This window comes from Caenorhabditis briggsae (assembly GCF_000004555.2).
Source record: "Caenorhabditis briggsae complete genome, chrII, whole genome shotgun sequence".
Classification (NCBI taxonomy): domain Eukaryota; kingdom Metazoa; phylum Nematoda; class Chromadorea; order Rhabditida; family Rhabditidae; genus Caenorhabditis; species Caenorhabditis briggsae.
In genome coordinates this window covers 13609702-13622193 of record NC_013486.2, presented here as the reverse complement: position 1 = coordinate 13622193, position 12492 = coordinate 13609702, and the positions used below count along the sequence as shown (strand labels likewise).

Genomic DNA, 12492 nt, shown 5'->3' with positions numbered 1-12492 from the left:
ATTCTGGGAAATAGTGAATAAACTTTTTCAAAATGATTGTTGGTAGATAAGCAAGTAAACTTCAAACAGCTAGTTCAGCTTAATTCAAACAGCTCATTTATCCTGACGACTTCAAAAAATCCAAACCGAAAAAACTGAACCAAAAAACCTTGTCACTTCGGAGATTTTCAACCTGATAAAATAGCTCTACATTTTATTACACAAAATCCGAATCTTTTTTCCTTCTCCCAAACGCCCAAGCTTCACTTGACCCGTCATTGTTTCACACTTTGTGTGATATAGACTCCTTGGATAAACCCTCTTGGAGCAGAGGGAGCAGTTGTTTTAACATGTCCCGGGTTCAGCGCCACCTGGCTTTCCAATTTTCAACAAGTCTGGTGGTCTAGCGAGGTGTGAGGAAACTTTGGAAGAGTTCCAAACTCTTGGTCTAGGATGGAACTAGTGGAGCACCTGATACTCTACGGGTGGGAAACTCGCAAAAAAGTCTCTGAAAAAATTCAACAAACATTTATTTCATTTTTCAGATAGTTCAAACTATTTCAATTTTTGGTGGAACTTGACACAACGCTCCTCTCCAGCAAACAGCATTAGGAGACAAGACAGTATCGGTACATCTGAAAAAAAGAAAAGTTCTATAAAAACATTGCTTTTCCAGACTTACGAATTATCCGCAATATAAAAAGAGAGAGGATTTGGATTATTTAGACAGTAACCAGTTCGTTTAGCTATTGGTGCACCTCCAATCCATTTATAATTGGTACTTCCATTATGTGTAGGGTCTTCGAATGTGTAGTCATTTTTTGTGTTGGTACCAGCGCCGTCTATCCAGTAGATCAAATATTGAAATGAGTCTGGGTTAGAGGTGTCCACGGAGGAGTAGGATATTTCTGAAAACAAAGTTACAGATATACTAATGGGCAGGTTGGGCGTTCCTGCCCGTCGTTTGCTGCATATCTTACCTTGTATGTACTCATACTCATCAGCATTTGCTGGACCGGTCAGTGTTCCATTCTGTGCTTTACAAAGTGCGGATGCTTCCATAGCATTATTACAACGAGGGTCTTCGAAAAAGTAAAGACCAATACAAACTACAATAGTCTCTCCTCTCTGGAATAACTTTGTATTGTCTGGACAGGTAGAGACAATGTAGGTCAGGTTGTAGATATTGTTGGACAGAGAATCTTGAGACAATGTGGTTTTGTAAAATTGGCTTTTGATGATTTGAGTGTAATAAGTATGTCCAGGAACCAGAGGATTGGAAATGGGACATTGGTTTCCTGAGAGTTGGATCTGTAAATTCATAAAATTCGCGATTTTCAGAAAACTAGAATACTTTTAATGCTATTTCAACCCCTTTAGGAGCAGCTTGTTGAATTGTTGAAATGCTTCCGAATAGAAAATACTGGCATTGAATATCAGACGTTTTGTAGACCACCTATGAAAATTTTGAGAGTTTTTTCATTGAATACTTTCCACAAACTAACCGAACAATTGATATCTGCTCTGCATTTCACCATACACTCCTCCCAAGAAGTTTCCAAAGTTTCTGAGGTTTTAAAGATTCCTGGCTTCCCAGGAATACGTGTCATAGATGGTTCTTCTCCAGAAACGTCGGTCAGAATAGTCAGAAACAACAAGTATCGAAAATGATAGCCCATTTTCTGATAGTTTGCACGATTCAGTTTATCACTATCCAAAGAAAGAACTAGGATAAGTTGGTCAAAATCAAATTCAAAATTAAGGAAATTGAAATTTTCAAAATTCAAAGCTAAAACCTTCAGCTGAATCGAACAAAACTAAAAGTAGCTCAGCAACATGACTGAGATTTTATATTTTCGAATTTTATGAATTCCACGAATTTCAAGTCTTAGGGGACTTTTTTGGGCAGTCGTAAAATTTTACTTCTGGCCGTAAAGTTGTATCTGTAAAATTCACAAAATCTATAAAAATTCGAAATCTGACTGGTTTTGGCAAGCAGAAGCGGAAAACGTAGCAGTTCGGGATTCCAATGCAATCATTCAAAAATGATGTACTAGTTTCTTTTTACGTTTTCACGGCCTCGCGGAAAGGAACCTCAAAACAACGCGCTTTATCGCACACAGTTTGCTCTACCCACTACAAGTTGGCGCCACGTACTTCAATGACCCAAAAAAGTTTATTTTTTCGAAAAATACACTGCGTAATGGAGAGACACAGAGATTAAGAGGAAAACCGCGACGCGGAACTGTTACGCGTTCAAATTTGGCACGTTGCCAATTTTTAAATCAAGGTTCCTTTCCGCGAGGGCGTGCGTTTTCGAAATATCTCTTCAATTTTGATGTAGTTACTATGTATTAACTTGAAAATATCTGAAAATCTTATATCCGCCAAATCGCAATTACGTTTCTTGAAACCCAAAATCTCCCTGAAGGTTTTTTTTCTTAGCAGAGGACCAGAGATAAAACAGGGACTTTTGATTAATGATCTTCCTTGGTCTGGGATGAAACTAAAGGAGCAACTGACTACTTCACGGGCGGGACGCCAGAAAAAATTTAAAGAAAAACAAATTTATTTCTCCTGTCTCCCCCCAAATGGAAACCCTACTCAGAAGCCTCTTCCTTGAGATTTTTCACTGGGACCCCGGCACATTAAAAAACCAGAATAACGAAATTTGTTTAGTAAAATTAAGAGTTTTCACAAACCTATCGCAGCCTTCTGGGCCAAAAATAAAGCCTACTTTCTGCTTTTATTTCTGGGGCAGTAGAGACAGTCTAGTAGTATTGCAAAGATAAAGTCTGGAAATAAAAACCGTTATCAGTTATCAGGCAGTTATCAGAAGCATTAAACTTACCCAATGGCCAGTATCGATAGGCTTTGAGCCCTCTGGCTCTCTTCAGCCGTTCGTGATGCTCATCTTTTCAATAACATGACCCTACCAACACATTCGATAAAGATTTCCGGCGTTCGGGATGGAGAAGGTAGAGGAGGATGCAAATTGGGATGGAATTTACCACACTGAGAGGTTGGTCCATTGGGAAAGATGGAGTAGAGCAAGAAGTCTCTGAAATCAAAAACAAATCTGGAAGTCTTATGCGCTTTGAGCCCAATTTTCTCGATTCCTATGATAGATATCAAAAAGTAGCCAACTGATAAAATGTCGTTGATTTTATGATAAATAATTCATTATTTAACCACTTTTTGATATCTTTTGAAGGAACCGAGATAATTGAGTTCAAAATGCGCGTATAAGGTGGTTCAAAAACCCACCAACTTCAGTTTCCACCCCAACTTGGCTCAGTATCCAAGGGTACATCGAAAAAGGGTACATCGAGATCTTAGGATACATTGGATCAGAGGGTACATCAGATCTTAGGGTACATCTTTTTCGACTTGTTTCCTATTGCCAATTTCAGTATAATAAGCTCCTTTAAAACAAACTTCAAAAAATCTATCAATCCATAAAACTATGAAAAAATGGTAATTTTCAAACAAATACAAACAAATAAATAAATAAAATGGTGCAGTTTAGACAAAAATATCTTCCAGTCGACAACTACAGTATTTTTGATTGATGTACCCTAAGAACTTTTTGATTTACCCTGGGATCCTTTCCCTGATGTACCCTTAGAACCACCATGAGATGTACCCCTTGAACCTACCTCCCAGATGTACCCTAAGATCTGATGTACCCTCTGATCCAATGTACCCTAAGATCTCGATGTACCCTCGATGTACCCTTTTCTGATGTACCCTTGGATACTGGACTTGAATCTTTTTCTGAAATTTCAAACTGTTTCAATTTTCTTTGGAGCATTATTATGAGCACATTGCTCAGTCTTTCCCCGCTTGTTTTTGACAAGCTCGTTCTGTATTTGCTCATTTTTCGGTGGAGCTGAAACCAGCTTGTCTTCTGAGATCCATTGTTCTACTAGATGCTCCAGAATATTGTTGTTAGTGTTCACAACGTTTTCAAGAAACATTTTAGATACCAATTTTCATACCGTATTTAGAAAGATCAGCAATTCCCATAGATTTAAGATTCATAGGAGCATCGGAGGTGGAATCGTTCATAGCGGTAAGGATCCATCAAATGGGAAAAATCTCTCAAACAGAACTGTTCCAAAATATTTACACTATGTGGGTAGTCCTCTTGCCCTCTTTTTTCTAAAAAATATATAATGTGTTCGTTTTTTTTTCTCTCCTCTTATCATTTTCTCCCATTTAACATTGGACCAAAGGAAAAACAGCGCTATAAAATTGGGGTTGAAATTTCTTATTGTTTTAGTTTTTCTTACATTTTGATAGAAAAAACAAAAGAGTTTTATGCTATTTGCACGGTTCACTAGATATTCTCATCAAGTGCCACATTATATCTATCAGACCACTAATTGAATACGGAAGTTCAGCTATGACAAGCCTGAATCACCATTCAAAAACTTTTATCTAAATGAAATGTGCTATTATTTTCTATGCTTCTTTCTTTTGAGCTTCCTGACGGTAATTTCCACAGATGAGCCATATATGATACGTATTTCTGGGCGGCCAAGACTCCTAATAAATCCTGTAACTTTGGAAGTTTCCTGGAAGAACTGTATTTCAAAATGTAGAGCGGATATCAATTGTTCGGTGGGTTTGTGAAAAGTATCCAGTGAAAAAATCTTAGAATATTCATAGGCGATCTACAAAATGTCTGACATTCAATGTTGCTATTTTCTATTCGGTAGTCTTTTACCTTTCGAACAGGAAGATTTTAGAGGTTATAAAATAGCATTAAAGGTACTAGAATCTTCTCACATGTTAGCCTTAGTTAAATTATATAATTTAGATCCAACTACCAGGAAACAAATGCCCAACTTCCAATCCTCTAGTTCCTGGACCAACTTATTTGACTCAAACTATCAATAATCAACTTTACAAAACTACAGTAACCCTGGACTCTTCATCGGGTCATAGCTACAATGCAACCTACAGTGTCTCTACCTGTCCAAAGAACACGAAACCATTCCAAAGAGTAGATTACCTTGTAAAATGTATTGGTCTTTTCTTTTTCGAAGCACCTCGTTGTAATAATTACGCGCAAGCATCTGCACTTTGTAAAGCACAGAACGGCACACTGACTGGTCCAGCGAATGCTGATGAGTATGAGTACATACAAGGTGAGATTCAGACCAAGCAGAGGACTTAGTTAGGCCGGAATACCTCAATTTTCAGATATAACCAACTCCTCCAAGTACACCTCTAACCCAGACTCCTACACATATTTGACCTACTGGATAGACGGTAATAGTACATATATTCACTTCTACTACTGGTTCGAAGACTATACTCACGATGAAAACTTCAACTATAAATGGGATGTTGATGCACCAAAATATAAAGGAACTGGTTACTGTCTACATAATCCAGCCCCTAATGGACCATATATTGTGGATAATCCGTAAGTCTGGAAATAAAGTTTGTTACTAGAAACTCTTTCAATTTTTTCAGATGCAATTATACTCTCGATGCTGAAAGTTCCGTTTGCTGGAGAGGAGCGTTGTGTCAAGTTCCAACGATAGAAGAAATGTATTAATTATCTGTGAAATGAATGTATTTTTGTATTTTTTTTCAATTTTTTTTCATAGATTCTGATAGAATAGAGATCTCGGAGATGCCCTTCATTCAATTCAATCATCATTCTCATATAAATGAATAAAGTGGTGCATCTTTTCTTCTTTTTTCAAATTTTTTTCTTTATTCGTCATAGTCCGTCACACCTAATTTCACCTGTCATAAAATTTTAGTCTCTTGCAGGTCTGAATTAAAATAAACGTTTTTTTATAGATGAAATGTACTACTATTTCCCATGCTTCTTATTTTTGAGTTTTCTGACGATAAATTCCACAGAAGAGCCAAACATGATACGTATTTCTGGGCAGCCAATATTTTCTATAACCTATGAAACTTTGAATATTTCTTGGGAGAAACGTATGGTGAAATGTAGAGCGGATATCAATTGTTCGGTAAGTTTTCTTCAAAGTTTTTATTTTGAAAAAGATTCTCAGAAATTTTACAGGCTGTCCACAAAAAATTTGATATTCAATGCCATTATTATCTATTCGGTTGTCTTTCAAGTTTCGATCAGGTAGATTTCAAAGGTGAAATAGCATTAATGGTATTTGAACTATCTTACAAGTTAGTCTAATTTGAACTTTGATTTTTAGATCCAACTCTCAGGAGACCAATGTCCGACTTCCAATCCTCTTATACCTGGACCCAATAACTCCACTCAAATCATCAACGGCCAACATTACACAACAACAGTGTCTAAAGATTCTTTCTTTGAAAATATGTGCAATCTAAAATACTGTATCGCTGTGCCTGTCAAAACCTGTCCAAACAACACAAAACAGTTCCAAAGGTTCAAATGGGGAGAGCCTACTGTAGTTTGTATTGGTCTTTTCTTTTTCGAAGCACCTCGTTGTAATATTGTTACACAAGCATATGCACTTTGTGGAGCTGAAAACGGAACACTGACTGGTCCCGCAAATGCCGATGAGCATAAATATATACAAAGTAAAATATGTAACCAACGAAGAGTTGGCCAAGCATGCCCAACATATAGACCAAAAGACAGGCACAGTTGGGAATGAATGCCAAACTTGTCCATCCATATTCATAGCTCTATTTTCAGATATATCCAACTCCTCAAAGTATACCTCTAATCCAGATTCTTACCAATATTTGACTTACTGATAGACGGTGAAAGTACAGTGCGTGAAAAAGACTATGCATTTTTTGACATTACTCACAATGGATTTACCAACTATAAATGGGAGGTTGGTGCACCACGATATAAAAATATGAATTACTGTCTACATAATCCAGCCCCTTATGGTTTATATATTGTTGATAGTCCGTAAGTCTGGAACTAAAGTTTGTTACTAGAAATCTTTTCAATTTTTTAGATGTAACAGTACTGCCTTGCATCCATTTGAAGTTTGCTGGAGAGGAGCGTTGTGCCAAGTTTCACAGATAACTGTTTTGAACTGTTTTGAACTGTATTTGTGAGAGTTAAATGGTTGGAAAAAATATGAAGAAAAGAAAAATAAGTTAACTCCCCTCGGTTTTATATCCGGTTAAAAATAGCCGGTTCCCGAAAAAATCCTGAAAAAATTTCCGTATTCTTAGAAGTACCGCAGAGTTTTTTTTCCACATTTTGGTCTTTGACCAGTTTTTTTGTGTAGATTTTTTTCAAAGTTAAGACCTGGAAATTTCTGAAAACGTAAATAATTTCACCGGTTCACTGGACTGTGTGTACCCCATGTTCAGTTTGTTGGAGAGGAGCGTTGTGTCAAGTTCCACCAATAATTGAAATGTTTTGAGCTATTTATCTATGCAAAATGAATTTATATTTCTCAACGGTTAAAGTAGCAACCGAAAATACAATATCCGGATACCTTTACGTCACAATTTTTTATGTTTGGTCTTTGACTTTTGGTCTTCTTGGTCCTTTTCTTTGTCATATCCCTAAACCATCAGACTTTTGTCAATTTTCTTAGACATTTCAGTTTTTTTTACTTTTGAAAGCCTTCCTAGTTTCACCAACTCTCTATCTGTCCGTTTGTTGCCAGACACTCGTTAATTTTCTTTTATTTTGAAACTCTTTCTAGTTTTACCGACTCTCCGCCTATCCCTTCGCTGCCAGACACTCGTCAATTTTCCATTCAAAAACATTAGTGTGATTTATAACAACCGCGTGCTTTTTTCCCTTTCACTTCATGTGAAAAGTAAAAATGGATGCGGATTTTTGTTTTGGCGAGCAACTTTTTTTTTCTTCATATTGTGTCAAAATCCTTCGGAAAAAAATTACAAAATGTCTTATTACTTTCTGTGCTTCTTGTTTCTGAGTTCTCTAACCAACGTTTCTGGCGAAGAGCCATATATGATACGTATTCTTGGAAAGCCAGGAAAAGTTAAAACCTCAGAAGCTATGAATATTTCTTGGATGGATTGTTTGACGAAATGTAGACTGGATGTTGATTGTTCGGTAAAGTAAGAAAAATAGCCAGTAAGAACTCTCAAAACTTTTACAGGCGGTTTACAAATTGTCTGATGTTCAATGCCAGTATTTTTCATTTGGAAGTATTTCTACTCTCCAAAAAGCTGATTTTCAAAATGATGAAATTGCAGTGAAGGTTTGATTATACTTCTGAAATTCCAAATTCCCCCGAATTTTCAGATCCAAATATCACAGGACCAGTGCCCAACTTCTAATCCTCTGATTCCCGGACCCAATTATTATACTCAAATCATCAATGGCCAATTTTACATGTCTTCGGTGTCTCCATATTCTCTCTCCAACAATATCTACAACCTTACCTATAGTGTGGCTACATGTCCAAATAACACAAAGCTGTTCCAGAGAGGAGAGACTACTAAAGTGTGTATTGGTCTTTTCTTTTTCGAAGATCCTCGTTGTAATAATCAAGCCGCCGCATCTGCACTTTGTAAAGCACAGAATGGGACACTTACTGGTCCAGCGAATGCGAATGAGTATGAGTATATACAAGGTGGGACACACTTTTCCATATTTCTTAAAGCTATAACTCAGTTTTCAGATATATCCAACTCCTCCAAATACTCCTCTAACCCAGACTCCTACGAATACGTGACTTATTGGTTAGACGGTGCTGGTACCAACACAGCGTACACATTTGAAGACACTACCCACGACGGTACTACCAATTACCAGTGGGCTGAAGGCGTAACACGATCTAAAGGAGCTGGCCAATGCCTACATAATCCAAATCCGCTCTATTTCAATATTTCGGAATATCCGTGAGTCTAGGAAAACAGTTTCTTACTGGCAATCTTTTCAATTTTTCAGATGTACAGCTACTTTCTTGACTAAAGCTGTTTGCTGGAGAGGCGCGTTGTGTCAAGTTCCACCGATAATTGAAACGTATTAAACTATCCGTGAAAGTGAAATAAATGTTTTTTTTTCTCAAGTGGAGTTATCATGAACATAATGGAAAAGAATTTGTAAACTAATACTGGAAATTTCCGAACTTGCGAAAACGTCCCTTGGTTAGACTAGAATAAAAATAATAATGTAGGTTCCTTTTGTTTTTCGGAATTTCGACCATGGTTCTTGATTTCCCCAAAATATTAAAGGTGGGGGGACAGGAGAGTTTTCGTAGTTTTTTTGTAGCTAGAGTATGCATTCTACCGTCACGGTGTACAACGCTAAATGTCACTCTGCGTACAGCTGTCGTGCTTGCCTTTATGTATGTAAACGGGCGTGCTCTTTTTCTTTGCCCGCGTGGCTCAGTCGTTAGCGGCGCCGCACCCTCAATCATCGCCCTCACAAGTTCAACTCCTCGAGGGGCATCTTTGAACGGAATTTCGAGAACATTTTTTTTTTTCATGTCCCCCACCTTTAAAGAATCCCGGTTTATTGGCTACTCTCATGGTTCACTGAATATTTTCATCAAGTGTCACACTAAATATCCATCAAATCCATAACTGAATACGGAAGTCTAGGATGTTCTCTAGCTCAAAAGAAGTTGACTTATAGAACTGAAGATCTCCAAAAACAACATTTGTGACCAATAAATTTACTATCCCTTATGAATTATACTTCAATACTATCGTAAAATTTGGTCTTGAATCTTTCAAAAAAAATTACAAAATGTGCTATTATTTTCTAAGCTTCATGTTTTTGAGCTTCCTTACAGAAATTTCTAAAGGTGAGCCATATATGATACGTATTTCTGGGCAGCCAGGAAAGTTTAAATCCTCAAAAACATTTGATATTCCTTGGAAGGAATGTATAGTGAAATGTAGAACGGATGTTAAGTGTGTGGTAAGTTTTCTGTGAAGTTTTTCATTCATAAAGCTCTGAAATTTTACAGGTTGTCTACAAAATGTCGGGTATCAAATGTCAGTATTTTGAATTCAAGAGTATTTCAACTGTCCAACAAGCTGCTTTTGGAGGTGTTGAAATAGCACTAAAGGTAAGCTTGTTACATGTTAGTATCTGTGAAATCTTTTGAAGATCCAACTAGCAGGGAAAAAATGCCCACCTTCCAATCCCATGGTTCCTGGACCCAATTCTTTCACTGAAAAAATCAATAATCAACTTCACGCAACTACAGTATCTTTGGATTCTAAATCTAAGCATATCTACAACCTGAACTACAAAGTCATTAGCTGTCCGAATTTAATGAAACTATTCCAAAGAGGAGAGACTACTCTAGTTTGTATTGGTCTTTTCTTTTTCGAAGCACCTCGTTGTAATAATCATGCGCAAGCATCTGCACTTTGCAAAGCACAAAAAGGAACATTGACTGGTCCAGCTAATGCTGATGAGTATAAATATATACAAAGTAAGAGATAAAGCAAACGACGAGTTGGGAAGGAATAACCAACTAGAAAGTCCATATCTCAAACTCAGTTTTCAGATACATCCAACTCCTCCAAGTACACCTCTAACCCCGACTCATACACTTGGTTGACCTACTGGATAGATGGTGTTAGTACCAGTACAGAAAAAGTTTACAAATTCGAAGACCCTACCCACAATGGAATTACCAATTATAAATGGACTCCAGGTTCACCACATCTTAAAGGACCTGGTCACTGTCTACATAATCCAGGCCCTCTTAATTCAAATGTTCAAGCAATTTCGTAAGTGTGGAATACAGTTTCTCACTAAAAATCTTTTTGATGAGTCATGTGTTCTGAATCCTACTGTTCTGACTCCGTTTGCTGACTGAGAATAATATCAAACTTTTCAGATGTTCTGACGCTGTGTGTACCCCATGTTCAGTTTGTTGGAGAGGAGCGTTGTGTCAAGTTCCACCAATAATTGAAATGTTTTGAGCTATTTATCTATGCAAAATGAATTTATATTTCTCAACGGTTAAAGTAGCAACCGAAAATACAATATCCGGATACCTTTACGTCACAATTTTTTATGTTTGGTCTTTGACTTTTGGTCTTCTTGGTCCTTTTCTTTGTCATATCCCTAAACCATCAGACTTTTGTCAATTTTCTTAGACATTTCAGTTTTTTTTACTTTTGAAAGCCTTCCTAGTTTCACCAACTCTCTATCTGTCCGTTTGTTGCCAGACACTCGTTAATTTTCTTTTATTTTGAAACTCTTTCTAGTTTTACCGACTCTCCGCCTATCCCTTCGCTGCCAGACACTCGTCAATTTTCCATTCAAAAACATTAGTGTGATTTATAACAACCGCATGCTTTTTTCCCTTTCACTTCATGTGAAAAGTAAAAATAGATGCGGATTTTTGTTTTGGCGAGCAACTTTTTTTTTCTTCATATGTGTCAAAATCCTTCGGAAGACAATCACAAAATGTCTTATTATTTTCTATATTTCTTGTGTCTGAGTTTTCTGGCCAAAGTTCCCGGAGAAGAACCCACTATGATACGTATTTCTGGACAGCGGGGGAATTATAAAACCTCTGAAACTATGGATGTTTCTTGGGAAGATTGTATGGTGAAATGTAGAGCGGATGTTAATTGTGTAGTAAGTTTTTTTTTTTTAATTAAATATTTCCTAAACTTTTACAGGTGGTCTACAAAATTTCTGACATTCAATGTCAGTATTTTTCATTTGGAAGTATCTCAACAATCCAACAAGCTAAATCCGAAAATGATGAGATAGTACTGAAGGTGCTTAAGTTCTCCAAGAGCTCTGGATTATCCCAAATTTTCAGATTCCAACACAGGTCCAGTGCCCAACTTCTAATCCACTGATTCCCGGACCCACTTATTACACTCAACTCACCAATAACCAATTTTACTTGACTACGGTGTCTCCAGATTCTCTCTATAACAATATCTACAACCTGACCTATAGTGTCTCTACCTGCCCAAACAACACAAAAGTGTTCCAGAGAGGAGAGACTACTGTAGTTTGTATTGGTCTTTACTTTTTCGAGGCACCTCGTTGTAATAATCAAGCCGCAGCATCTGCACTTTGTAAAGCACAGAATGGGACACTTACTGGTCCAGCGAATGCGAATGAGTATGAGTATATACAAGGTGAGTCAAAACGAAGAACTGAGTTGATCAGGAATGCTTCAATTTTCAGATATATCCAACTCCTCCAAGTACACCTCCAACCCAGATTCTATCCAATGGTTGGTTTACTGGATAGACGGTGTTCAACATACCAACATAGCATACCAATACACATTCGAAGACCCTACTCACAATGGAATTACCAATTATAACTGGACTCCAGGTTCACCACATCTCACAGGACCTGGTATCTGTATTTATAGTCCAGGCCCTAATTATGGAAATGTTCAAGTTTATCCGTAAGCCTAGAAATACAGTTTCTCATTAAAGTTTTTTTATTCTTTAAGGTGTACCGATTCCTACTTGTCATACCTTGTTTGCTGGAGAGGTGCGTTGTGCCAAGTTCCACCAATAATTGAATTGTTTTGAACTATCTATGCTAGTTAAATAAAATGTTATTCATTTTCGAAGCGGAGAAAATAAAAA

The 12492-nt window shown here is 37.1% G+C and overlaps 6 protein-coding genes across 6 annotated transcripts; 5 read left to right on the top strand and 1 right to left on the bottom strand.

Moving 5' to 3' along the window:
- Positions 1-529: 529 nt before the first annotated feature.
- CBG21411 lies at positions 530-1658 on the bottom strand (the record flags this gene model as incomplete). The annotated part of the gene is made up of 5 exons (XM_002646934.2): positions 530-614; positions 662-887; positions 960-1290; positions 1334-1435; positions 1485-1658. 5 exons carry the CDS (start codon positions 1656-1658, stop codon positions 530-532), a joined length of 918 nt encoding a protein of 305 aa, XP_002646980.2.
- Positions 1659-4431: 2773 nt separating this feature from the next.
- CBG21410 lies at positions 4432-5551 on the top strand (the record flags this gene model as incomplete). Its single annotated transcript, XM_002646933.2, has 5 exons — positions 4432-4605; positions 4654-4755; positions 4805-5135; positions 5191-5416; positions 5467-5551. 5 exons carry the CDS (start codon positions 4432-4434, stop codon positions 5549-5551), a joined length of 918 nt encoding a protein of 305 aa, XP_002646979.2.
- Positions 5552-5852: 301 nt separating this feature from the next.
- Positions 5853-6611, top strand: CBG21409 (the record flags this gene model as incomplete). The annotated part of the gene is made up of 3 exons (XM_002646932.1): positions 5853-5981; positions 6035-6133; positions 6183-6611. Coding segments are annotated over 3 exons (657 nt in total), but the record flags the coding sequence as incomplete, so codon positions are not given.
- Positions 6612-7834: 1223 nt separating this feature from the next.
- On the top strand, positions 7835-8930 carry CBG21408 (the record flags this gene model as incomplete). The annotated part of the gene is made up of 5 exons (XM_002646931.1): positions 7835-8008; positions 8055-8156; positions 8201-8531; positions 8580-8799; positions 8849-8930. 5 exons carry the CDS (start codon positions 7835-7837, stop codon positions 8928-8930), a joined length of 909 nt encoding a protein of 302 aa, XP_002646977.1.
- Positions 8931-9652: 722 nt separating this feature from the next.
- Positions 9653-10845, top strand: CBG26202 (the record flags this gene model as incomplete). The annotated part of the gene is made up of 5 exons (XM_045242933.1): positions 9653-9826; positions 9876-9977; positions 10019-10349; positions 10425-10650; positions 10761-10845. The coding sequence occupies 5 exons, from the start codon at positions 9653-9655 to the stop codon at positions 10843-10845; spliced, it is 918 nt and encodes a 305-aa protein (XP_045100435.1).
- A 490-nt stretch (positions 10846-11335) lies between these two features.
- On the top strand, positions 11336-12435 carry CBG21407 (the record flags this gene model as incomplete). Its single annotated transcript, XM_002646930.1, has 5 exons — positions 11336-11509; positions 11554-11655; positions 11700-12027; positions 12077-12305; positions 12354-12435. 5 exons carry the CDS (start codon positions 11336-11338, stop codon positions 12433-12435), a joined length of 915 nt encoding a protein of 304 aa, XP_002646976.1.
- Between the last annotated feature and the right edge of the window lie 57 nt (positions 12436-12492).